This window comes from Numenius arquata, chromosome 3, assembly GCF_964106895.1.
Source record: "Numenius arquata chromosome 3, bNumArq3.hap1.1, whole genome shotgun sequence".
NCBI classification, from domain to species: Eukaryota; Metazoa; Chordata; class Aves; order Charadriiformes; family Scolopacidae; genus Numenius; species Numenius arquata.
This window is the reverse complement of record NC_133578.1, coordinates 11,732,163-11,759,236: the sequence shown is the minus strand read 5'-3', so window position 1 is coordinate 11,759,236 and position 27,074 is coordinate 11,732,163. Positions and strand designations below refer to the sequence as shown.

The 27,074-nt window shown below is 41.1% G+C and overlaps 1 protein-coding gene across 1 annotated transcript in view; it reads left to right on the top strand.

Annotated features, from left to right (window-relative positions):
- Positions 1-27,074, top strand: part of KALRN (kalirin RhoGEF kinase) — a 492,654-nt gene that overhangs the window by 356,407 nt on the left and 109,173 nt on the right. Inside the window, 14 exon segments of the mRNA XM_074144827.1 lie at positions 456-571; positions 1,144-1,266; positions 3,801-3,983; positions 5,058-5,176; positions 6,435-6,501; positions 7,435-7,544; positions 9,290-9,359; positions 11,070-11,159; positions 15,853-15,945; positions 17,267-17,378; positions 19,166-19,356; positions 19,759-19,860; positions 20,564-20,706; positions 22,021-22,123. Coding sequence (XP_074000928.1) covers positions 456-571; positions 1,144-1,266; positions 3,801-3,983; positions 5,058-5,176; positions 6,435-6,501; positions 7,435-7,544; positions 9,290-9,359; positions 11,070-11,159; positions 15,853-15,945; positions 17,267-17,378; positions 19,166-19,356; positions 19,759-19,860; positions 20,564-20,706; positions 22,021-22,123 — 1,622 coding nt within the window.

Sequence of the window (27,074 nt, the reverse complement as noted above, 5' to 3'; positions counted from 1 at the left end):
AATTAAATTCAGCTCATACATGACAGTAGGCTTTGGTGCCAAGTGCTGTGTAGCCTGTGGCCAGAGCAACAGACAAGGCAGTAAAAGGGTAACTTCTCCTATGTCAACCAGTACTAGACTCCTGGAATAGGCAACAGAAGAGAACGGAAGAACTATATATCAGGTACCCTAGTGTATTTACTGGGGTAAATCTCAAACGTTGTTCTAGCATCTTCTCCTTTACCAGATAACTTTGCAAGTGCACTTTTTTGTTTGTTTTTTGTTGTTGTTGGTTGGTTGGTTTGTTTTTTAAAGCAGCCCCTTTGAATCAATACTTGTTTTTAAAAAGTACAATCTCAGGGTCTCTGCTCTTGTGAGTGCGGTCCAGGCAGAGTGAGTAACTTCAGCTTTTTATGGCTTATTTCTGTATGCACTCAGGATTACTAATCATGCAGATGTTTTCCTTTGCCGTACAGCCATTCTGAGCGAGCTGCTGCAGAGGGAGAACCGGGTCCTTCACTTCTGGACCCTGAAGAAGCGAAGATTAGACCAGTGCCAACAATATGTTGTCTTTGAGCGCAGTGCCAAGCAGGTAGTGTAAAAAAAAAAAAAACACGTTTTCATTCTGTCCTGGCAGTGTGTAAATATTTCTTTCATTCACATAATGCCTCTGTGTGAAGCTTCTGTTGCAGTCTCAAGTTGTATTTAAAAACTGTATAATTTGAAAACATGGCAAATGCAAATATTTAAAACAATTTAAGAAAATTCCAGAACCCAACCACAAAACTTGGTATTTTTGCCAGGCCAGATTAATTTCTGGTTTTGTTTGCTTTTATACTTATTTTCAAACAAATGAACTTGTTTTATTAAGCTATTACTGAATGAGAAAACTGCTTTCCCTGCATGCACATTTATCTGTATATAAGTAGAATTCCCTACATTCCTTTTTCTCCTAGGAAACGTACAGCACCTTTTGTATCCTCTCCCATCTGCTTTGATTACTGTACTCTTTTTATGTGTTCCTAGAAAGTGTTTTAGTACACACCATATTAAGTCCCAATGGATTTGATATCCTTTATTTAGCAGATTCTTTTTGTCAGAGGATTAGTTCTTGAAATACAAAGACTGTTTTGTTTTTCCTTTGGTTTTTTTTGACATTCACAGGCCTTAGACTGGATCCAAGAAACAGGCGAATATTACCTCTCTACTCACAACTCCACGGGGGAATCAGCAGAAGAAACTCAGGAACTCCTGAAGGAATATGGAGAATTCAGAGTACCTGCCAAGGTAAACAGTGACTTTAATCTAATTATGACATCTGCCTTAGTCTATGTTTTTGATCCTGTTTCAGTGCCTTAAATCTCTGTAATAATATTCTCTTTATTTTGTATTTTCCTCCTGACATTCCTAGCCCAGAAGATGTTTTTTGAGAACTGTGATCTTTCATTTTTAGCAAGACTTAGGCACAAAAAGGGGGTTTTCTCCCCCTTGGTATGTTATGAGGTTATGAGGACTTTTTGTTCTGATCAGAAGGAAGAGAGAGTCCATTTGCGTACAGAGTTCACAACAACCTAATGAGACATACCCTAATTCCATCCTCCAGCAATCTTACAAGAGTAGTATAGAGTAACTAATTGATCTGAACATATCCAAGGTCATCTTGGATTCCCTGTCTCTTTCTTCTGTCATTACAACCACAATTTGATTCATTAATTCCAGCTGGTTTGATCACGGATGATCGTTTATCTCATGAGAAATAATCTACTGATCCCAACAAAATACTTTAAATAAATGGGTTTATAAACTCCAGGGTGAACATTTTTTAATACAAAGCTGCATTACCAAGAATCTATTCATTTATATGGAGCAATTCTGAGAAATCTGCTGGGGTTTACAGAGGAATGGCGATTGGATCTACTTCAGACAAATTAATTCAAGCCATAGGTAATTCACAGACAGCGAATCCACCGGGGTATTAACAGTCACTGATAAGGATCTGAATTGCGAAGTTGGACTGCAGCAAGACCATGGCCTTGGTATTATGTAGCTTCATTTCACTGTCCTGAAATTGATCTTCTGTAATCCTCAAATTCCTCATTAGGCTGTCCATACTTGCATGGGTTTGATTCACATCAAAACCCACGTGGTGTTCTTGTCCCCTTCCTTTTTCCTTAGCTTGCATGTTTGTGAAAACGGGAGATAACTAGCAGTGGGTGGAAGTTCATTTAATCAGACAGGACCAGTACAACATTACTTTAACAATACTCCTGGCCTCTAACAACCCATAATCAATCCACCCAAAATCATGTTCCAGGTTATAATTTAATTTTGATCAGAATAATCCTGATTCATGCTGAAGTTTCCAAACTATTTCTACTCTTGACTTAGCCTAGGATTGAAGTTTTGTTCCTTGTTGACCATTACTGGCTGTTCCTTACACTGATGCATCTAGTCTTACTCCCTAGGGCTCTGGTAAATCACTTTCCTACTGCTGACCTAAAATATTTTCACTGCCACATGCAATCTGGTAAATGCATGTGACTCCCAGACTGATGTTATTCTCAAATTAAGCTGTAACTGAAAGCCTTCCTGATCCAAATAACTTTCTGGCCCAATCAATTGTTTGGAAAGCAAAAACACCAGTTGCTTTTGGGACTGAAATGTCCTTTAACAGGAAGTCAGATTTTTACTCCTCCATACCTAGTGTTGCTTAAATACTTAATTAATTTGATAAAATGACCTCTGATTTATTTTGCTGGTGAAACTTCTTGAATTTAGTTTTGTGTTTAAAATCTGCTAGATGTTTTCTGGTCTGACGTTCATTTTTCTGTTTGTGGCCAGATTGCTGATAATGTCAAGTACCCGATAGCATGTCTCGCTTCAGGCAGAGTGGAAAGTTCTCCCCATCTCTGAAAAGCAACTTGCCAGTACCTCTGGAGATATGACTGGTTCTCCTTTTGCTTTTGAGGATTAGCATGTGCGTTACAGCTGGAGTGCAGTCTATACAATTGATATCTCAGTTTTTATAAGCACTTTGTACTTGAGTTGACTCAAACATAGGGTCCAGGCACCTCCAGGTCCTAGGATAGATTTGGACTCTAAACTAAAAATTATAACCAGGTCTTTTGTGCCAGATTTGCACAGAGTTTCTCAACATAGAAAACCAGAGTGACTACGGGGCAGTCAGAGCCCAAGTGGAATAGAAAAGATTTCTGGAAGGTTTGGGGTCTCGGGGTATGTTGTGGAGTCCAGGCATCTTTTAGTTTGTAATGCTCTAACTGCAACTAAAATACTGACAGGAAATTTTATGGTAGACAAGGAATTTGGATTTAAATTCTGTTTGTTTCTGAAACAGGGTAGTAGTGACTCAAACTCACTTCCTGGACTGCTATGTGGTGTATTAATGACCTACCTACACAGGTGTGCAGAACCACCTAGGTATAGATTCAGAGTAACTTGGTGTATTTATAAAGTGTGATTCTTAAACCCTGTCTTCTACTCCAAGGCTCACAAAAAATAAGTTTTTGGTTATGGGAAGGAGGCATGTTTAACTTCCAACATGTTTTCCTTTTGTGTGTGTGTGCGGTTTCAAAAACTTGACTCTTTCTATCTCCTGCAGCTTCTTAAGTGTCCTTGTAAAAATTTCATTGCTTTCATGTTTTACTGGGCAAAGTTTAAAGCGTCTGATTCTGTATATGATGAAGTACAGGCACTCTGTAATGATGTATAAAAAAATTGTGAGCTGCTTCTGACTGCTGTGTGAATTAAAAGCAAAGGAAATAATAATAATGCAACATAACCAAGGACTATATTTTGAGCAGCAAACAAAGGAGAAAGTGAAGCTCCTCATCCAGCTGGCTGACAGCTTTGTAGAAAAAGGACATATACACGCCACTGAAATTAGGAAGTGGGTCACTACTGTTGACAAACGCTACCGTGACTTCTCTCTCAGGATGGGGAAATACCGCTACTCCCTCGAAAAAGCCCTTGGAATCAATACAGAGGTACTGTAAGTCCATGTCCTGCTGGGGTTTCTAACAAGGCTGAAAGTCACACAGGGAAGTGAAGGCTGTGGTATGAATGCTGCAGGTTATTGTGTGTCCATTAGAAACTCTTTAAAACCTAGCCAACTTACCTAGCCAAGCTCAGAACTGAAGAGAAGGGGGTTTTTAATGGCAGATCAGTGATACGAGGAGAAGAAAAATGAAAATCAGAAAGACTTTCTAAGCAAATGTTTGCATCATTCTCCAGGAGACTGTACAGCTACTGGGAAGGAGGGGGAAACACATTATTTGAATAAAAGTCTGTGTTAATTTTAGCATAAGCCATAAATCCTGATCCCACACCATTGTTTTGAATCAAACTCGGGTTTTGACTGTAAGTTTCCATTCTCTCATCCCTTAACTAACCAAAAAATTGATTCCCCAACCTCATGTCTGAGCTCTTTTAGGTGAAATAGAGCAACACAAAAGAAGCAAAAATTAGAAACTCCTGCTATTCCCTGGTCACAGTATTAAGAGGGGGTGCCAGAAGCAGAATACCTAAAAACATTTCAGTCAACCATCCTTCAAAATTGAGTATCAAAGAAAGAGGAATAAATTCCCTCACACCCTCAAGATACCTTAAATGTACTGTTCCTTGTAAGGGTCTCTAGTTTACACAAATATACTAGCCACAGTCTGGAAAGGTATTTTCATGGCAGAAGGCCATTGGAAGTTAGGATTGTCTCTGTATAGTGCCCTGCTTTATCAGACTGTTTATGAAGTTCCATACTAGGCAACTAATTTAGATGTGAAGGAGCAAGATAAAATTTAGACTTTTGTTGTCAGTACCTATTTCTAGATAGGACTAACAGTGAAGACTATAATAAATCTCATAGATCATGTTTTTTTTATTTCACTCTCACTTTCTCCTTTCTCACTGTAGTTCTTCCAAATCTCTTCGAATTTCCTTCCTTCCGACATTGGTATCTTTATCTTATTTTTGTCCCTTCTTATCCGTGATCTCATGAACATGCTGCATTTTACACAGCAGTAGGGTTACGATGAATTTAAAATCTGTCCTGTCGCTTTTTCTAGGATAACAAGGACCTAGAACTAGATATTATTCCAGCAAGTCTTTCAGACCGGGAGGTAAAGCTGCGAGATGCAAATCATGAAGTCAATGAAGAAAAAAGAAAGTCGGCCAGAAAGAAAGAGTATGTCCCCAGATGCTCACAGTCTGCCATGACACGTTGTCTAAGAGTGATTCTATGATATGTGCATGACCAGAACTGATAGCCCTCTAGCTTCTTCCAGTTGTGGAGCTGTAGAGATAAGTCTACAGGTGTAGGGCAGAAGTTGTGACTTGTAGGCTAGGGAAGTTTAGAAAATACAGGTTGAAATTCTTTTGGTTTTAATCAGAAGTTACTTTTGGAAAGGGAAATGATTGAGTCAAGCAATTCGATTAGACTCTGATGTTGTGGAGGTACTCATTGCCATGATTTCTTTCCGGCTATATGTGAAAAGTAAAATGAACCACAAAAAAAAAAAAAAAAAAAAAAAGCATCTTTATATGTCTCAGTATCATCTAAACTCCAATGACATCCCGAGGAGTTAACTGGGTTAACAAGAGTTCACATCAAGCTTAGGTTCAAATTTCAGTGGATGTAGAACTGAGAGAACTGGAAATATTTCATACTAGAGGAAATATTTGGAGAGTTCTTGTTACACTTAAATCTAGAAGCAGTCTAATTTCACAGTATTTTGTCTTAATTTTTGTGTGAGAATATTCTGGAAAGCATTTGTATGTATGAGCCTTCTCAGCTCTCTGAAATTGTCACTACAGTGCATAACCTTGATAAGAAACTGTTTCTGCTTTAGGGAACAGTGGCTACACTTGGTCTGCATGTGGCACGTTTTCAAAACACTGGGCATTTCAACTCTGAGATGCCCAGCCTCAGGCACCACAGATGTGGTTGCTGGGTTCTCCAGCAGTCTGGATTTTCTCTGGTAGGATTCCAAGCTGTTGAAGCCTCTTCAAAGTATTGGTGTCTCACAAATCCTCTGTGTTGCCACTGCAGGTCAAGTTTCAGGGTGACTTACTATTAACTATTAGTGAAGTTGGAAGTGTTGTCGGTGAATCTCAAATCCTTGCTCCTGGGGGAAAAAAATTTTTGAGAATCAGTTGACTGTTAGGGATGGGCATGTAGATAGTAAAACATACCTCAGGGTTGCAGAAATACTACTTACTAGAATTTTATACAGAAAAGATACTTACAAAATAATCCTACAGGGGACTAGACAATGAAGTGGTAGTTCATTCAAGGAGCTGAAAGGTGCAAAATGAGGCAGCTGAAGGCTTGGAGTGGAAGTAGACTGATTATGAACATAAAAGAAGGATGTTTTGTTTTCTGTTCATTGTACAAATGCCTATAATGTCCCAAATATCTGAAAGACTTTCTTTCTTTCTTTCAGATTCATTATGGCTGAGCTGCTTCAGACAGAAAAAGCTTATGTCAGGGACTTACACGAATGTTTAGAGGTAAGTTAAGGCCTGGGAAGTCTCCAGTAGTTTCAGGAAGGACATGGTATCCTTTGCAGTGGTGATGTTCGTTGTACTGCAAAGGCTGACCTTGACAAGAGTCTGTGTGAGGGTACCACCGTTGGTGGCCAGCTGCAGAGCTATGTCCTGCTGGTGGTGGAGAGCTGGGTGGGCAGCAGAGGGAGCTTGTCTCCCACTGGCAGAATTGTGCCCTCTGCTCCCCAGGGTGCTGTAGGGGTCTGCACCTCCAGGGACACCTGAGTGTGCCTTTATTTCCAAAGCTGCGCTGACCCCTGCAGAGTGAGAGCAATTCCTGGGACTCAATAAAGGGGAATATATTTGCATGTTGACCTGAACTTGTTGGTTTCTACTCTGTTTTTGAATCATGGAGCATTTTTTTAAGAATTCAAATCTGTTCCTTTGTATCATCTCATGCTAGAGAAAGAGCTGGATTTGCACTGTCAAAAGCCTTGCCTAGCTCTACAGCAGGGTGTTCCTGATGTTATATTGTGATATTCAGGGCACTGTGATATTCAGGGTAAAAAGCAGAGTGTATTTCAGTGAAATCTGTCAGTTTTCACATTCCTGCAGTCTGAAAGAGATTTTTATGTATCTAATGCTACTGAAGTGGTAAATCCAGCTTATCTTTCCACTGTTTCTGCCTGCAGTTTTTGGACACCATCAGTTGGACAGCAAAGACGGGTGTTGTTGGCATGTTTCTGCTTTTTCCTCAGACAACTTCTGAGTGTCAGCACTTTGAATTTCTCTGGAGAGCTTTCTGTGACACTGGAGCATTTATTTTTTTTAGCTTATTTGTTTAATCTCAAAGTACATAGTTCCCTTGTCAGCCTGTGCCTTTGGCAATAAACCAGGGAGATCTATTCTTTTTCACTGCATTTATTCACAAAGCTAAGAATTGCTGGTGTCTTCCAGACTTACCTTTGGGAAATGACAAGTGGAGTGGAAGAAATACCCGCTGGGATCCTTAATAAGGAACACATCATCTTTGGCAATATTCAGGAGATATATGACTTTCATAACAAGTAGGTTTTCCTAACAGTTCTGTTAATGTGTACTGACTAAGGAAACCGAAGGCATGTGTATACCTATAAATCTGTGTGGCATAACACCGACAGTACAATACACACAGGAGTGTAAAGTAATTGATTTTAAACTTCTAAACTAAAATTGAGTTTCAACTTCACCTTCAGTGTTTAACAATGTTAAAGTCATATTATACCAATGTTTTGTAGTTCTATACATGCTTTCTGTCTCACAGCACTAGATCTAGATGGAAGTTTGCTTGTCAAAAGGATGATCTCTTGGAAAACACGAGGCGGGGGGACAAAGGAATGGTTGACATGAGTTGGGTTAATCAGTAGCTTTCCTGCCACTTCTTGGAGACTCTTTGTATTTAATCTCTAACTAACAGTACTTTCAAGATAAGACTGTATATCAGATCAGCTTAGAGGGTATTGTTTCCCTGCTCTAATGTGAATGCAATAGCAGTTATAAACTTAACATTTAGGGGTGCTGAATCCCACAAGTTCAATCTGAGTTTCAAAGTCCGTCTTCAAGTTACACATCAAAACCAAAGTAGTTTGAAAAACAAATCATAAAAGCCTTCCTTGTTGAAGTTCAGGGAGACTTCCAGTGCTTCAGCCAGATAAATGCACCATCACATACACATAATATGGTCATCACATACACATAAATATGGTCCAGCAGAGGCTGCCATATGCATGCTTTTGTGCAAGCAGCTTCAAGGCACATCAGGATAGTAGACTCAAACTACATATCTCATTAAAAAGACCTTTAAGTAATAGATTAATAATTGCCATGTCATACAGGTAAGTATTCTTCTCCCATTTAAAACTGTGCTAGGATCTTGCCTTCCTGCTCCCTCTGTCTTTGTCGTGCTAATTCTTCATTTTAGTGACCCTGACTGATGCCATCTGATTACTCTTCTTTTGCCTTTCCCTTGCCCCCTGCTAACACCCCTTCAACCCTCAATTGTGCCCCTCAGCTCCCTGCTGCTGTCATTTGTCCATTCTCTGACCCATTCTCCTCCAGCCTGCTGCTTGTGGATAATCCATTTCCTGCTAAAACTTCTAGCAATGCTAAAATAAATTGTTCCCCCCTTACCTCTACCAGCATCCTGCACAATCCTCTCCTTTGGCTGGTGGTGTTAAGGCATCCCCCAGGCTGATTCAGGGCTGGGCAAACAGCACACTCAATTGCTTCTCCTTCTGCAACTTCTGTTTCACATTCCTCTTTCCACCCAGGCATTGTACTATCTGTAAAAAGAGATATCGCTCCTAGTACAAGGTATTGGGAGAGAGTTGATTACAAAATCTGCATTTTGAGAGTTTACTACTTATCTATGAATTCTCAAGCTTGTTTAAATTGTTGTCCTTTGCCCATTGTGGTGAGTTTGGTGATGGAAACCTGGCACCTTTGGGCTTCTCTTTTCACTCTTCCTCTGAACCACTGCACAAGATCCTTTTGAAGATTCATGATCTGGTTCTTGAACGTTACTTTGCAGTCCTGAATACACTGATCCCCTACATGTGATTGCTACCTTTTCCTTTCTAGTTGAGTCATGCATGACTGTGCTCAAAAACCAAAGTATACCTTGGCAAGGACACACTTTTTCCGCTGGCAAGACGCTTGATTAGCCTCGTAATCAAGATACAAGTATTGATCATTAGCACTGATTAACTCATTGGTCATTCTGCTTCTCCTGGGTATTTGACTGTAACTAATTACATGTGTCTTCTTTTTTCAGCATTTTCCTGAAAGAACTAGAGAAATACGAACAACTGCCTGAGGATGTGGGCCACTGCTTTGTCACCTGGGTAATGAGACTTCTTCTTTTCATTATTTGTTCAAATTAATTCCTCCAGCAGAGACAGAAACATGCTGGGAATTGGTGCAAGGGTTACATCCTTAGGGATAAGTGAGATTAGGAGCTAATCTGGGACGACAACTGCTTTGTCCTTCATCTCTCTCAGGGTTCCATAACTCTTCTCCTGAGCAGTGGTATGGAGGCTTTCCAGAGCCTCTCTCCTTCTCCTGCACTGACCAGCACAGTTTTTACCTCTGCTGGTTCCTGTTTAACTGGACTTCATCAAAGCAAACCTGTATTTAGGGGTGACATTAATTTCTTTGCAAAGGGCCCTGGGAGGACGGACATTTAAAATCTTAATATACCATCTTTAGAGAATTTTAATCATACCATGAGACCTCTACAAAGGGATGGACAACAAATTTTATCAACCTTTTTCTTCAGAAATTAGTGTCAAATTGCTGAACGAGTGTGTTTTCTCATTCCGTTATCCAATGCCAGGATAATTTCCAACAGGACTTTGAAATCTTGATGCTAAGAGTCTTCATGGGCGTAGGAGGCTCCAGGAATTGGCTACAGTAACTTATCTGTATGAAAGCTGTTCTCTTCTCAAAATACTTACCATATAAGTCAGCCATCTTCATGTTTTCTCTGATGGTTTTATTCATATTTCAAAACTGGGAATTAGTATTTTAAAAGTCATTATGGAACATTCTCACTTACCAAAAAATGAATATGTTTGGATGATATCAAATGGGCTTTTAATTTAAAAAACATGACACAAATATTGATGAAATGGATTCAGAAATATTGTTTACAAAGAAGAGATTACATGTTTATGAAAGATGGACACATTTACATATTGTACTGTGCAAAATCTTCACAGAACTTTTAAGATACAACCACATCATCTCAGCAAAAGTACATGCCCAGAGATATGTGTATAGTTACAGACAGACATACAAAGCTGCCTTCCCAATTGCAGGGTCATATTATTTATATACCTGGTGTAAAAAAAAAATGCAATAGTAATAAAAGAAGGCCATCCTCCTCTTCTATTTGCCTGCCTCTCCCTGAGATCAGAGTTCAGCAATACAAAACTCTTCTGAGGTCTAAGGCAGGAGTGCACAGATGCTTTTAATTTCCTCTTAAAAAAAATAAATTAGGAAATAAAATGCAAAACACTCCTAGCACAACATAAAGTTTGAGCCATTAAAGCCTGAACCAAGGTAGGAAAGGCAAGTTTGGGCCAGGCGTCACAAATCTGAGCCAGTCTCAAGTCAAAAATGTTGGCTCAAGCCAGTTTACGATAGGTGAGTCTTGCTCAGAGTTTCTACACTGGCTTTATCTCAAGTAGGTGAAAGAGCCAACATTTCATGACTGGGTTTTTAGACCTGGAGACTTTTGGATAAAATCTGTTTAACATCCTTAGAGCTCTTAGAAATTATTTGATAGCTGGATTAAAGTTTTAGTCCTTCCCTCTGTGACACTTGTTAAAGAAAACCTCCCATAGCTGTTACATGGTGCACCTCATTCCCCTCAGAACTGCTCAGGTAAGGTATGAACTGTCTAAAGTCGTCTGTTCTTAATTTGCAATTCCTATGTTGCTTTGAGAGGGTGGGGGTTTATCACCTGTATTTATCCTGGTGAGCCTTAATGAAAGACTGTGTGAGCAGAGAAATAGCTTATCTTGCTTTTCCCTTGATGTTTGTTTTCACAGGCAGATAAATTTCAGATGTATGTCACCTACTGCAAAAACAAGCCTGACTCCAGCCAGCTCATCCTGGAACATGCAGGGACTTTCTTTGATGTAAGCAGCCGCTGCCATTTTCCTTCAGCACACACATAGTGCAGCTGAAACACCTCCTCTTTACACCCGAGCAACAGCATCCTTTTTGTGCTTTGGCATTTGGGTTTTTCATGCTGTGAAAACTGATAGGCTGTGGTGTGATGTGTGATCTTCATCAGTGTGGCAAGTCATTTTTAATGGAGACACATTCTTATGGGAACCTTTGTGCGTTTTTCAGGTTCAGTCCTTTCTAAAAATCTGGTTTAGATGTACTCTCTACTTGTGGGTTTAGTGGTAAAATGAAAAGCAGATCCCATTATATTTTATGATGTGAAATCCCTAAGTCCAAAACAAGATCCCGTCCTCCTGTTCTTCAAATTTTACCCACCTTATTAAACTGCTCTTTACAACTACCTGAACGGAGGTTGTAGCGAGGGGGAGGTCAGTCTCTTCTCCCAAGTAACAGGCGACAGGACAAGAGGAAATGGCCTCAAGTTGCACCAGGGGAGGTTTAGGTTGGATATGAGGAAAAATTTCTTCATTGAAAGGGTTATCAAGCATTGGAACAGGCTGCCCAGGGAAGTGGTTGAGTTGCCATCCCTGCAGGTATTTGAAAGATGTGTAGATGTGGTGCTGAGGGACATGGTTTAGTAGTTACTTGTCAGCGCTAGGTTAATGGTTGGACAAGATGACCTTAAAGGTCTCTTCCAACGAAAATGATTCTATGATTCTAAACATTTGCTTCATCATGCTAGTAAGGGACTCCATTATCTGCACTTAGACTATTTCCCTTACAAGCAGTACACCTGGTGATAAACATTTGCAGGCTCCAAACCCAGTTTTGTAGAGTACTTCTAAACTAAGTTTTCCCTCTGATTTTTGGAACCTAATCCATTTTGCCATGCTCTCCTGCTTAGCTTATAGCTTTAATTAGTTGCTTTTGTGAAAAAAAATGCTAATACCTCTTTTCGAAAGCAATGACAATCTTTTTACGAATGTAACCACTCAGCAGGATCCAATCTGCCTGACGTGAATCAGCTCCTCTGGTTTTTGTCTATTCCAATAGTTATAGCATTTCAATTAAACTCAACACTGAAAGGTCTCACATGAGCCAGAAGAAGTGATGAACACCTTTTTCTTTTGCCTTGTTACCGAATGGTCTAAAAGTAGAATTGAACCGAAAGGGATTTTCCAGGAGGTGGCGCTTGAGCCTGTTGAATGGTTTGTCCTGGTTGGGGACTCGTGGAGTGTTTAAACTGCCTTAGGTGTCTATCAGCGCTGTTCACACAGGTTAAAAGCGTTTCCTCAGTTGAGCTTTTCCACTCCAGCTCTGTATATGGGCTAGGAACCTGCCTGATGTTTCTTGATAGAGAATATTCTTGTGTTAGCATCTGCTGTTTTGCAAGGGGAGATGCTTTCCTTGCATTGGTGGGAACTGTGCTAGGCTACCCAATGATACCTGTGCAAAAAGAGAAAGATGGCCATCCCCCCCAGAAAAATCCTCTAGGAGTCACTCATCTGACTAAGATAGTGCGATGTACCTGTAGATTGTTCTTATCTGGATCTTGGATTGACAGTGGTTAAGTGGCAGGACAGAGGACAGTCTGGCCCAACTAACATGGAGGAAATGGCTGGTTCTTTTCGTCCAGGAAGAACCTGGACTTTCCCAAAACACCCTGATGATGACAGTGAGTTATCTAGAATAACACTCCTTAGTAAGAATCCTGCTTGAAGATCACAAGTGTACAATCCCTTAAATTGCGTAAACCATCATAGAAATCCACCTTTGAGATGAAAAAAAGTAGTCCCAGTAATCTGTCTGAACCTTTCAAGTCTATGGAAAATTTGCAGCTTGAGGGCTCATTGCAAGGGCTTCAGCTGGTGGAAATCAGCATATTATTGAGGTGATAGAGTTGATTTTAGTGTCTGTTATTTAAGCAAGGTTTCGTCCTCAGGACAAAGACAGAGTTTGGTTCAGTCATCTACATGCTTCTGCTGTTTTGAATACTTTTTTCCTTTAAATCTTGGAAAAGATCAGTTGTTACATTCAAGGAGCCACAGGGCACCTTTAATTTGAATGACCACTGTTCACAGCGTGGAATATGGTAAAGCTCATTGACTTTGGTAGCGTCGCAGAGTGCTGTGTTTCTGCATGGATGGTGGTTCTTGGCCAGTTTATCTGCTGAACTAAAGTGTCCCTTAGGAAACAGGCAGAGGTGCAAGCAGGGTCTCAATTTCTTCTTAATAATATTTTTACTGAAAGTGCTCACCAAAGATTTGTGTTATATATTACAAAACCTAAATGTTTTGTGAGGTTTTTGGTGTTGAATCAGTCTACTTAGCAAGCCATTGGTCTGTACACCCGGTTCAGGATGCAATTTGTCCTCCTACTAAACAACTGTACACAATTCAATGATTTATCTTAATTTGTAAATCTCTTTAGACATTTGAAACAAAATCTGGGTACTTTATCACTGCTTCATTGTAAATTCAGCAATTCTTCTAGTGTGAAATTGCATTCAAGTATTCCCACCTCTGTTTTGTCCATCCAAGGGCCTCTGAGGGTCCTGTACTATCCCACACAGAGGATATTTTGTTTTTTTTTTCTCGGATTCTGTCATTGTGTGTAAGACTACATGTTGATGCTGTTGTGCAGCTCATCTGCTTTGCAACACACAACTGCCAGCACATGGTGCCTGTCAGATACCTCCATTTCTTCCAGGCCCTTGGGATGCTTTTTCTCCCAAGGAATAACTAAAGCTGTGTCTAATGGTGAGCTGTGGTGCACTATAACGTGAACCAAGCATGCTTTAAACAAGAATCAGGGCAAAGTAGAGAGCACAGAGCCCAGTGACTAGCTTGCTTTTGAAACCTGCCAGCTGCTTCAAAGCTAGCTCAGATGCCTCTCTGCTTCATGTTACCTAAAGGTGTGTGAGAAATCTGTGTTACTGTGCTCTACCCTGCACAGACCTCTCCAATTTCCACCTCCACCCGCAGCAAGTTCAGACCTCTCCAGTTGTTATAAAGCCAATCCAAGACATGCTCCAGCAGGCTGCTGTCTTACTCCAACACTTCAGGGACCAGAGGGAGGAGCTTCAGGGAGAAGGTCCCCTTTCCAGCAGTCTATTTGTCTGATTGCCATGTAGCAGTGCTATTTCTTCCCAGCTCCAGGTTCCTGTGCAGCAGGGACAGCTGTCACTCCACCAACCCGCTCTGTCTCCACACAGTCTGACCAGGGAGCATCCTGGCAGAGCAAGGAGTGCCTGAAGGGGAGGCATTTTGCTGCGAGCATGCCCTGCTCTTCAGAGAGCTGGGAGGAAGGGATAGCACTAAATTCATTACTTGGATCCTACAAAAACAAGTGTTCTTAGCCAGCTCCAGGAAGTTCACAGACATGGCCATGGTCTTGGCTGGCTCCTGCAGTTACTAATTGAGTCCCAGCCACGTGCTCTGCAGACACTGTCCCTGTTTGGAACCAGCCATGACTCAGCTTCATGCAAACTCCATTAACCCCCACAGAGAGCCCTTTCCCTTGTGGGTCTTATTCATGGCACCAGAGATATTTTTTTCTAAGACAAACTTGCCTAGTACAAAAAAAAGATCTGTTGGCATATTGTGTGAAAAGTGGCTGGTTTTGTATCGCAGCATAAAGATAAGCACTGGAGCTTGGAAAAAACAGTAACCTCCCTGGTAGCCAGCAGAAAATCAGACTGTATACTGAAAGAAAATCTCTGGTTTTGGCAGCTCTTCCCCCTTCATCTTCTGTAACTTCTTCCCTTTACAGCCTCAAATTTACCCTCCAGTAGCTGGAGATAAGTCCCATTCCCCCTCCCCATCTGCTCCCTTAGGAACTGAGGATTTCCTGATGGCCAGGAGTAAGGGGAGACATGCCTGGGGCCTGGCAGAGACAGAAGGAATTCCAACCTGTTGTATTTCAGCAAAGAATCTGCCCCTGTAGGGAATAAGTTTGAAGTCTTTTAGATGGCTAAATATGTGCATCAGGGTCCTGTAGGATTTTTAGGAGCTCCTAACTCCCACTGGAACCAGTCGGAGGCAGCTGGCCCTTTGCAGGCCTCACCAGGCGCCTATCTGCAATGTCTCCAGGAGTCCGTGAGCACATCACACTGATCAGCTCAGACATTTTGGTTGAGATTCGGATGACAAACCAGAAGTACTCAGTGCTGTAAAAGGTACCATAAGGGTACCTCTCCTGGCCCCCAGGTGCCACCTCAGAATAGCATAGGTCTGTCAGCGCTGTGTCAGCCCTGTTACTCCCATGTGGATATTTCAGCTACCCCGGGGCTCTCAAATGGTACTAGATGCTTATGTTTAGACAGCTAAATTACACCCTACGCATGCAATTTAATTTAATGTCACTCCATTTTAATTGAATGTTAAGATTACTTTCAGCCTTCATAGCTCGGAGAAGCCAGTTAACATGACAGATAAGTCATATTTAAATGGAAGCCCGTGTAGTTTGCTTAACACAGCCTTAGCTTGACTTACACTCGGACCCTGCAGTTTAAATGGCCTTGGGGGGACTCTGCAGTTTATTGCCAGCCTCTATGAAACCACAGTTATTTGCATGTGAGCTTAAAGAGAGATAAAAAATAAAGAAATATGGAGTTCCAGAGCTAAAATTAGTTATGGGTGGTTCTGTCTGGCAAGGGGGTAAATGATTTCAGTGACTGACTGCTGTTTTTATATTTTCTAGGAAATTCAGCAAAGACACGGTCTGGCCAACTCTATCTCTTCTTATTTGATCAAGCCTGTCCAGAGGATCACAAAATACCAACTCCTACTGAAGGTACCTTAGTGAGCTGCCCAAATCAGCTCATGCAGAGCAGTTCACAGGTGTAATGAGTTAACTTATTCTTAAGCGAGCTCCTTCATCACCTGTTCATGACCTGTAAGCAGCTCCTGCTGAGCTGATACTCCTGTTTCCCAGGCCTGAGCATGGCAACAAAGTGTGAAATCAGGTTGGGTATTTTAAAGGAAAAAACTCCCAGAAAAAAAAAAAAAAAGTAGTAAAAAACTGATCACCTGTTTCAACTGGGTTTTTTGCATCCAAGTAGACTTAACCCTAAAAAGCGTGAACTGGGAAAGGGAAATTGAAGGGATGACAGAACTGTTTACTTTCCTTCTTGCTAAGTTTGTGACGTAATAACTTGATTAAAGGCTTCAGTGACAGCAGTAATGAACTTTGGGAAATTTCGCTGACTCTTGACTAAAACTCCTTCACTGGCGTTAGATTCTGTTAGGGAGCTGACACTTTTGTGTTTGAAAAACAGGGAAAAGCTTCATATACAAAGCAAAGGACTTCCAAGTGAAACATTAACTTTTGCCATTAACCCACCTTTGTGGGTCTGTTGCAAATTGGTTACAGGTTTTTGCAGTATCTTGTGAGTAGGTGAATTTTAGATCTAATTTAACCAGCCACTGTTCACTGCAAAACTAATAAACCAGAGAAGAAAAAATATCTGGGGGATAAGGGAAGAGACAGATCCTGACTTTGAAAAGCTAGGACCAGTTACAATACTTGCATCTCTTTAAAGCTTCCTGTGTATATACAAAATGAGCGTTATGCTGTACTAGGAAGGTACTTACTGGGTGCATTCAATGTGTTGACAAGTCTGTGCTTTGTAGCAGTTTACTGAAACAACACACAGGTTTACCATAGTCCTGTGAGTGCTGCGGGACAGTGAGCTTGCACTGCCCAAGCCGTCTGCTAATGGGAAGGCTAAAGCACCCCTTTGGGCTCCTCCTGAGGTGAATCTTTCCTGAAGGGCCCTCTCTGCCCTGGGCACAGCACACTGCCAGCCTTGCGGTAGTCACCAGTGCTGCTGGATCAGGCAGAGGTTCCTGCAACCCAGCTGGCACAGCTAGACTGACTGTCCCCAGAAATCTTCTGAGTGTCCAGTTTTACTCAAGAGCACCTTGTTTTGTTGTGCTTTAGTCATTCCCATTTGATCCCCACTATCTGTGAACATCCACAGTGGGTTTTGATGCAATTCAGCGTTCTCCCGTCACTGGTAGCAAAGCAGTTGTATGTACCCAGTAACATAACCAGATATAAAGCCAGCATGTTGGTCAGAGTTTGTTTATAGATGTTCTGCATTGCTTCTTAGGAACTGCTAACCTGCTGTGAGGAGGGCAAAGGCGAACTCAAAGACGGTCTGGAAGTGATGCTCAGCGTCCCAAAGAAGGCCAACGACGCAATGCATGTCAGCATGCTGGAAGGTAGCCGATGGGCAGGTGGCCAGGGCAGGGGAGGGACCCGCCGATAAATGAAGCCTTCTAGTAACTTGTGTAGAAAGTTAGTACAGGGTGGCCATAGCAATGCTGTTGATTGGTTGTAGTTTTCAGGTCATTCCTAACTACTTTCTGATATTACTCCAAAAGTCTGGGGGTTTTATTTATTTATATGTTATGTGTGAGTATATATGTATTTATACGTGTATATACATGTACCTGTTTGTGTGTACCTATACAATGTATATATATATTTGGTTAAAACATTCTTACTTAATGAAACAAAAACACCCCTCCTGAAATAGTATCAGTTTAGCTGCTGGCAACCGTAAGGTTTATTGAATGAAAACATTTCTAAATACTGTCTCAACATTTCAAAAGGAAAAGTTCTGGTTTTCCAAGTCAAAACAGCTTGTGTTTCAAAATGTTAGTATAATTATCCCAAAGACTAAAAAAAAAAAAAAAAACCAAAAAAAAAACAAAACCAAAAAACCAAACCCAAGAAAAAAGTATTATTAAAAAGTATTTCAAAATTACAGAAAAAAATACTTTGATTGCCTCAAAGTTAAGTCTTTTATTGGCTTTTTGATGTGTGGCATATTTCTAAAATTTAAAAATTTTATCCTGGACAGAGATACTTTATTGTCTCTCAAATATTTTCTTGGTCTGGGAAAATCATTTCTATCCTGGCTTGAGTCAGAACCAGGAAACGAGAGGAGTATTAAAACAGGCAAGAAAAAGGAAATGGTGCCAGTAGCAAAGCAGCACATTAAGACCAAGTGATTAAAATTGCAGGGGGCAAACTGACCCAGCATATGTAGAAACACTATGAAGATGGTTTTAACTGTGGTGTCTGCTGAAAAGCAAGGTTTCCCAAAATAACGCCTGGATAATCTGTCCCCATGAGATGACCAGCGACATGCAATAATAAAGAAGCAGGGATGACTTTGTAAGGGTAGACAAGCACTTATACAGTTGTCTTCTGAATAAGACATTATTCCTGAATATTTAGAGCAAGGACTAGGGCTGCTTGCTGCTCTCCCAGGGCTATCCGGCATGAGCAACAGCAGGCTCTGCTGGTAGAGGAGCAGTCCCCGGCTCTGGAGAGAAGTGTGAGCCACAAGCTGATGAGACAGCAGCTTGGAGGGCACCTTGCACTAGGGGACTCCCTTTTCCCTCAAGGCTCCCAGTTATGTGGAGGGAGTCCTGTGATCCTCAGCCATGTGAAGGTTTTTTGTCATACAGCTTGGAAGATGAGAAACTCTTCCTGGAAACCTTGTTTCAGACACCATACCAATTAACTGTCATAGATGTAGCTCACCTGTGCCACTGCTGTGGACTCACAGGGCCTTGAAGCCCCCTGTGTGGGTTAGTATCCTTGAAGGCATCATGGTATGATGGAGCACTTCCAGCTACCACACCTTATGTTTCTCTGAATTTCCGTTGATGTGCATAAGATTCCTTGCATTGCAGTTCGATGTACAGTAACCACCACTGAAACCTTTATGATGTTTATCTTTAAGTAATGACTGCTGTATTTCAGCAGCAGTCTCATTTAGCACATATGACATATTTGCCTCTTAAAAAATTATATCATTGCAGTAGGAAAAAAAAAAAAAGAAAAATATTTTCTCTGGGGCAATGGATGCCCATTAATGCACTTTCAGAATATGCATTAAAAAAAGAGAAAGACCCTTTTATGTCAAGTCCTTACTGCTCTGGTGTTTCTGGGCATTACTGGAACAAATACAAGCCAATGTATTTTGTGGTTTTAGGGTTTGATGAGAACCTGGATGTCCAGGGAGAGCTGATTCTTCAGGATTCCTTCCAAGTGTGGGATCCCAAGTCTCTAATTCGGAAAGGCCGTGAGAGGCATTTGTTTCTCTTTGAAATCTCTTTGGTGTTTAGCAAAGAGATAAAAGATTCTTCAGGACACACAAAATATGTTTACAAGAACAAGTTACTGGTAGGTGTGGCTGCAAAGGAAATATTCTGGGTGTTGTGTTTCTTGTAGGTAGAGGTGGAGTTTGGGGGATGGCTCACATGTCCCCATGTTGGGGATACTCATGCTAGCTGGAAGGGTTCGCTCTGGGCCCTGCGGGGCTCACCTGGAAGCCAAGCTCGCAGTGAGTCTGGAGAGGTTTAAGAAAGCGAGACGCGAAGGGTGGGTGGGAAATGCAAGGAGGATCACTCAAGCCGTTCACTTCCTTGCCATGCCCTGGTGGTTTTCTGTATGTAGCAAAGCAGAGACAAGATCTCATTCCCCTATCCATCTCTGTCTCCCCACTTCTCCCTACAAATGTAAAGTTTTCTGGACTCATGAGGCTTCATATATATGAAATCTGTCATCATCTCTCCTCCACACTAGACCTCAGAACTGGGAGTGACTGAACATGTTGAAGGAGATCCCTGTAAATTTGCTTTGTGGTCTGGACGAACACCATCCTCAGACAATAAAACAGTGCTGAAAGTAAGTCTTTTCTGCTTGTTTCCTTTGCCTTTAGAGCTGCTAGTTGAGGCCTTGGGAGCACTAACTGAAAGGTCAGTTTCTTCCCTCCTCATATTCGCATGGCTTCCATGTCTGTCAGCAGGGTCATGCCTGCATCAGGAGCAATTCAGTTCTAAGGCCTCAGTATGAACCAAGACAGTGTGGTCGTGCAGCCTTCCTGAAATTGCATCTCCTCTTGCAACCTGGGTTGAGCAGCTGCACACTGACACAGGGCAGGTCTCAGGGTGTTTGGGGGAGGTGTTGTTCTCTTAAACCTTTGCCATTGGGCTTATTGACAACCAACCTATTCCTCAAACCTCCAGAGCTGAGAGCCATTTCTGTCAAGTGAGTTTCTAATGATGAATTCGTGTTATAGTTATTTTGTCTGAGGAAATCCCAGCTGTGCACTGATAACCTATTTCCTCTCCACAGAGCAGGCTGTATCGCTAGCATTAAATATATTTATCCAGAGCTTAGCTGCTTTATTGTTGCTTGCCAAGTAGGTCTGGTAAAAATGCCTCAGTTCTTCTGGGGTTACCAGGTACTCCAGCAGCTAAAACAATACAGCAGAGAGGAGAAACAGTTAATCATGCATTTTCATCAGCCAACCACGATTCTTCTACATAGGAGGTGACATGCTGGGAATATGATAAAGTATCTGTCTTTCTGCCTTGTGGAACTTTAGGCATCCAGTATTGAAACAAAACAGGAATGGATCAAAAATATCCGGGAAGTCATTCAAGAAAGGATTATCCATCTGAAAGGAGCTCTGAAAGAGCCAATTCAGCTCCCCAAGACACCAGCAAAGCAGCGAAACAACAGTAGAAGGTAACCTCAGTCATTCCATACAACGTGAAATCACTAGTGTTTTCTCGACCAACAGCAGTGGGCTTTTGACTGCATTCACTTACTTTTTCTTACTATAATCAAAAGCAGTTTTCATCATCTTTCTTTTTTATATATGTTGTCTTGGCAAAAGTAGCAAGAAAGAACTTCTGTGATACACATATAAAGGTCTTTTATTTTAGTACTCTGAAGTATTGGAGAGAAACGAACAGTAAAAGTTCTTCAGAGTCCAAGGTTATGTTTCTTTCCCAAAGTAGAATTTACTTCTTCACATTTGAGTATTAACAGATTAATTTTTTTGCTGTTTGGCATTTTGAATTGCTTGCCAATGAAAATCGCAGCTGGTCGTGATAAGTGGAGAATCTGTGTTTCATCATCAAATACAAACCCATTTCAGCCTGTGAAGTTACATTAATTTTTTTTGTCAACTTCTTTGAATCGTGGATTAAATAGAAATTATAGAAAATGATTTGTTCTTTTGTTTTCATGCTGGAATTCCGAAAAGCCACCTGTAGTTTGAGCATCTCCATTTCCTCATCAAGTTTTATCACTCTCTTACTTCAGGATGAATTATAAAGGCATCCAAAGCATAAGTAAGGAAGGTCACTCAGGAGATCTGTAGCAAAGCAGAGATACAGACATTCCTTCCTGGGGACGTGCACCAATACAAGAGTTTTCTAGTACAGAATAAGGATCTCAATATTTTTTTTCTTTGTCCTTAGATAATGTATTTTGTATTATTTAAATGTTTATTTAGAAAGACCAGTAAAGATGTAGGAGAACTATATCTATACGGCAAAAGAGAAGAAAATACCCTCTATTAGCAGACTCACAGAGGTAGACTTGTAGAGCTCTACACTGTCTTTATTTATGTTAGGATATCATTTTTATGGCTTAGTATTCAATTCCTGAAGATGTGGTTCCTGTGAGACAAGAGAAATACCCTTTCCTTCAATGTCACGTGTGGCCTGGTTTTGGTTAAGGCAGAAATGTAATTGTAGGAAAATTTCTGCCCGACACCCTCATTACAGAGCTATTTCTGAACACCAGAGTCTTCTCTGCTGTAAATATGCAGGCAACGGCCATCCTGTTTCCAGCAACAAACGTTGTGATTATGTGCTAATCCCAACCCTATGGCTGAGGGTGCAACATGGGCTGCATCAGTGAGGTAATTTTAGCAGAAAGCCAGCTCTGGCACGCTGACTCGGCACTTCTCAAATCCACCTATAAAGTTGTGCACATTCCAAGGTGGTGTGTTAAGTAAGCATCGTTGTTTCTCTATTATGCCTTTTGCAGAGATGGAGTAGATGATGCAGACAGTCAAGGAGATGGCAGCAGTCAACCTGACACCATTTCCATTGCATCCAGGACATCGCAGAACACAGTGGACAGCGATAAGGTAGGACTGAAATGTGAAAATACCCTGCAGCTAATCGCCCCCAGAAAAATGTAAGTGAAGAGCATAATAGAAGGCAAAAATAAAGCAGCTTGTCTTCTACTGAGTGAGTTGAAACTTGTATTCCCCTATGCTAGACTATTAAAAACCAGTCTGTTTCTAGGTGCTTGTCAGTACTGCTGTTTTACCTGGTAACATCTCTGTTGCTGCAGCTTCTTTGTGGTTAATACACAGAGGTTGAATTGGCTCTGAAGAAACACAGCCCAGAGCAACCTTTTCTTCCCTAGTAGAACTTGCCCTGTGGGAGCCAGCTTCTGAATCAGCAAACAGTTGGTTCTGTTCCATATTTGCCCTCTGAGCTAAAATCGGTAGTTTGTTGGAGGGAATACAGGTGCTGACATGCCAATTAATACAGCAAAATTGGGATCCTGGCTGGTATCTTGAGAGCCCGGGAGACCTACCCTTTCCAGAGACACTGATTCTGGACCCCTCTCCTCACGGACATATGGTGGAACATATGGATGGCCCTGAGACGCGCTAGATTCTGTTGGAATGCTGCACGCTGTCGGCACGTATGTACTCATCATTTTACTTATCAGATGATCTGAGCCCAGACTCTCAGCTCCACTAGGATGGCTGACTTGAATTTGTCACCCTGATGCCTCTAACTGCGGCCTTCAGCTGAATTAGCAATTGGTGGTAGGAGTAAATGGGCTGTTAGTAATAATTTACCTTAGCTACGCTGTTGGAGTTTGTCATATCCACTGAGAGAATGTCCATGTACTCTTCATGTGTTGCTCTGAAATCATGTGTAACTTGAAAAAGGATGAATTCTGCAGAACCGTCATGGATTTATCTGTTTGTCGGGGCTTTCTTATGCTGCCACTTACACAAGGTAGAAAGGTGTCTTCACAAAATCAGAATTCAAGTTTATGGTTGTAAAGTTCACAAGTAAGGTTCAGTACAGGGATTATTTTGAAAGATGAATGCAGAAATAGGAGTTAATTGCAAATAAATTACCTTTGTAAGACCACCTGTTTTATTTATCTTAAAGGTATATTCCTATGCTTTTTGCTTTTTTTGACGAATAATGTGCATTAGAAAAGTATTAATTCTCACAGGCTACTGTAGCCGAAGGCTACTGTAATGTATGCAAATACTTTGCTTGATGCCAAAGATGTATTTTCTCATGTCTTCAATCCACATGGACTCACCTTTTCCATGTTTTTCACTGTTTATCATTCCTGAGAAAGGCCCTGACTTAGCAGAATACTTGAGCTCATGCTTAATTTTAAGCATTTGCATAAGCTTTGCTCGTTTGCCCCAAGCCCATTGCCTCAGTTGCATGAATTATGGTAGACAGGCAAGGTCTGGGTAGGATGTTCCATAATGCATGCTGTAGCTGTGTACAAGATCTGTAGTGCCAGCAGCACAGGAGACGATCAGGCTGTACCATGAAAGACAGCCCATCACGGCAACAGTTGGTTTAAGGATGCAAGACTGGAAAGGGTGATAGGAATTTCTATCCAAACCCTTGTTTGAACTGAATGGCAAGATAAGTCGAGCACCAAGTCATACAGGGAAAAGTTTGTTACCACTGGGGAAAGGCTAAATGAGTTCTAGGATTGTGTTGCATTTCTTACTTTCTTAAGGTGGGTGGGTTCACTTGCTAACTTAAGGCTATCTGTGTGTTCCTGTGTCCTTATATATATTTAATGAATAGAATTAAATTCCAGTGTACAGCTAAAGCTAAGTATACTTGTATGTGCTTTGTTGAACCTCAGCAACTGGTGTATCATCCTTAGATAGAGAGGCAGTTCCTGCTGAACGGTTTCCTTACTGCCACTGATGTTAATGCCAGAATACTGTGGAGAGTTTAGCTCCCAGAGTGCTGCATTACTGTGTATTCGCTCCAAGGAAAATGAACTCCCCGCGTCACTTCATAGTTCTCTCAGTTTTTCTACACAGTGCTACCCAAATTAATGACAGATGGAGCTGAGTTGTCTTACTTCCCATTGAAGCAGCATGGAGGCACACCTGCGTTCGGTCTCAGTTCAGACATCAGTTCTTATGGTGCTTGCACAAAGCCCTTAGCACGTGTTAGCATCTGCTGTGAGGGGACTCTGGGTCAGCAGATCCAAAAGCTGTGCAAGGACCTAACACAACGCAAGACTCCCAGTGGTGACGTTTCACCACGTGGGAACAATTCACTGTCGTTCCAAGTTATTTTACCGTTCAACTTTGAAATGGGATTTTCTTCCTTCACTGTGTAGTTGTGCCTATCTTCTAGAATGGTCTGAGTGAATCCCGTTGGACTGGGGTGATTGATCATTTCACATAGACCGATACTGAGTTATCGGCACTGGAAGACTGTACCATATCATGCTCTCTGGCTAATGTTTCTTGGCACAGTTGATGCTGCTTGGTAAACACTGTTAACATATGTGCTATAATTAACTCACGGGGTACTGATAACAGCACCGATAGGTAATGCGTTCAGCAGATAGTGGTTTCCCTGCCTATTTATCTTCAGCGTAGTCAGCAGAGTTTTACGCAGGAGTTCAGATTCAGGCTCTGAGTTTTTTCACAGCTGTAGCCTCCACGGGTGACCCCTCTGTGTGCCGCAGTGAGATCCATGGGAGCCAGGAGAAAGAGCTTCTCCTACCTTTAAAAACTCTGGCTGTTCGCAGCAGCCTCATTTACAAACACACGCAAAGAGCTTTGCAGTGCTAGCTTGTGCCAGGATGGCAGCAGGTTAATCCTGACTGGGACCATCTACGTATTAACTCAGTGCCAGAAACAATTCCCAAGTAACATTTAAGAGTTGATATTGCTCTCTGAAGGCAAAAGAATTCAAAGATTTAGCTGACACACTTTGTCCTGTCCCTAAACCTTGCTATTACACCCAAGGATTACCCAATGCATTAGTTGAATGTTCAGACAAGAATGCCAACAAACATTTTAGACTAAGAAAACCCCAGCCTCTCAAAGATTCCCAATTTCAAGTAGCTCTTCTGCTTAATAACACTGCTACTACGCCCCGAGTCATATGTATTTCTTTCAACCTAGTTGTGAGCCAGTGTCTTCTGAGTTGCAAGTAGCGATTTCTGTCTCCTCTCCCATAGCGGCGCAGCCCTAGAGCAAAGCTTGACCTTTGCATTTCACACCTGTAAAAAGGCAGAAGGTTGTTAAGTGGGAATGTGATAACATTACTGTAAATTCAGCAAGGATTTTGCTTTCTGTCAAGACAGCTGAACCTAGTTGTAACATTTATCAGGGGGATCCTTTGGTGCAGAGGATAGAGCACTTGACTGGGGGCCAGAAGAGCTGAGTCCTAGTTCTGCTCTGCCACTCAGATGGTGGAAGCCATCACAGATTACACCTGATGGCACATTGCACTTGTCTTTTTTTTTTTTTTTCTTGTTTGTACTACAAATTTTTGGGGGGAGGTGCAACACAGGAATTCTTGCAAACGTTACATTTGTACATTGGTTGTAGCATTGTCCTGTGCTGCCCTAACACAGGATACAGACCCAAGTTCAGAGCCATTTTCTTATATTGAAGGACATTCACAGCGATCTTTATGGTAGCAGACTCTCCTTTGAAAATATTCATAATTATATGCCTGATTCCAAAAGTGTTGCTAAGTCTTTAAATATTCAGGCTTTCTTGGCTGCAGGCAGTGGTCAGGTGATTATATGAAACACTTCAGTTTACAAAAAAAAAGTCTGTTTAAAAAAAAAAAGATTACTCCTGTCTTTTAAATCTAATACCTGTTTAAATAGCTTCTTAAATCTGTATCTTAGTCCTTCTTTGATTTTCTTGGAGTTTTCTCTCTCAAAAATATATAAAGCCGTTTTCCCTGGGCTCAAATATTTCATTTTCATTAAATACTATATAGTAGAAATACAGTCTTCAAGTAAGGCCTGTAAGTCTGCACCTTTGTAAAAGGAAAGAAAGAGAGAACATATAAAGTGTTTATTTTTCCATTTGCAATCTACAACTTTTTCTATATGCAGTCTATAATCTAAAATATTTCATACACTGAAAAAGAATTATTCAAATTGTCATTTGGGAGAGTATTATACAGAGGGGAAAAAGTGGGTTCATGAACTGGGCTCAGTGCTAAAGAATCAATAGATAATGAATACTATTACAGTAAGTGTAATTCCCATTAAGCATCCCAGTCAGGGCCTAGGTAACCTACTATGCGAAATTTCTTCATCCTTTTCCAAAAGGCAAATGAGACGGCTTTTGTTCTATACAGTAAGCCCTCTTCAGCAAGCTATCTAAAATCCTTTCCTTAGGGAGAAATCCTTGCCCTATTCAATTCATGGCAGACAGGATTTCGGTCTTTGTATTTGGATTCAAAGCAATGGGGAATTGCATAAAGAAAATGCTAGAATGCGGGGCATTCTCATTTAAGCCCATTGATCTATTGGCTTGTAAAACAGCTGTTTCTGATGATACTGGTCCATCTTCTAATGGCTTTTTTTTTGTGTGTTGGCTTTTGCAGACTGCTGAGGAGAGCAGTTCTCATTTCCTCTTGTTGTTTTTGGATATGGAAAAAAGCTCTGAAATGTGAACCAAAAAGTTTTTACTCTCTAAAAATAAATATACATTATATACTTTTATCTTTTCCATTAGGTACTGGATACAGCTCATCTTTCAGCAGTCATGAGACTGACATCTTGACCTCTTCCACATTGGTGGTATTATATAAAAACTGGGAATAATAATTTTTCTAATTGAAGGTAATTGGTATAAGAGGGAAGATTTTAGAATTGAGGCTTGTTTGAACAAGTCACCTAGTGGCAGATTCTCTTTTCTTAAAAGTCTTCTAATCAAGGCAAAGTAGCTTTCTCTCTGTGCTACTGAAACAGAACTTAGGATCTGATGCAGCAGTACTTACTGCTTCAGATTCTTTGTTAGGAAGAATTCTCATTTCCTTGGA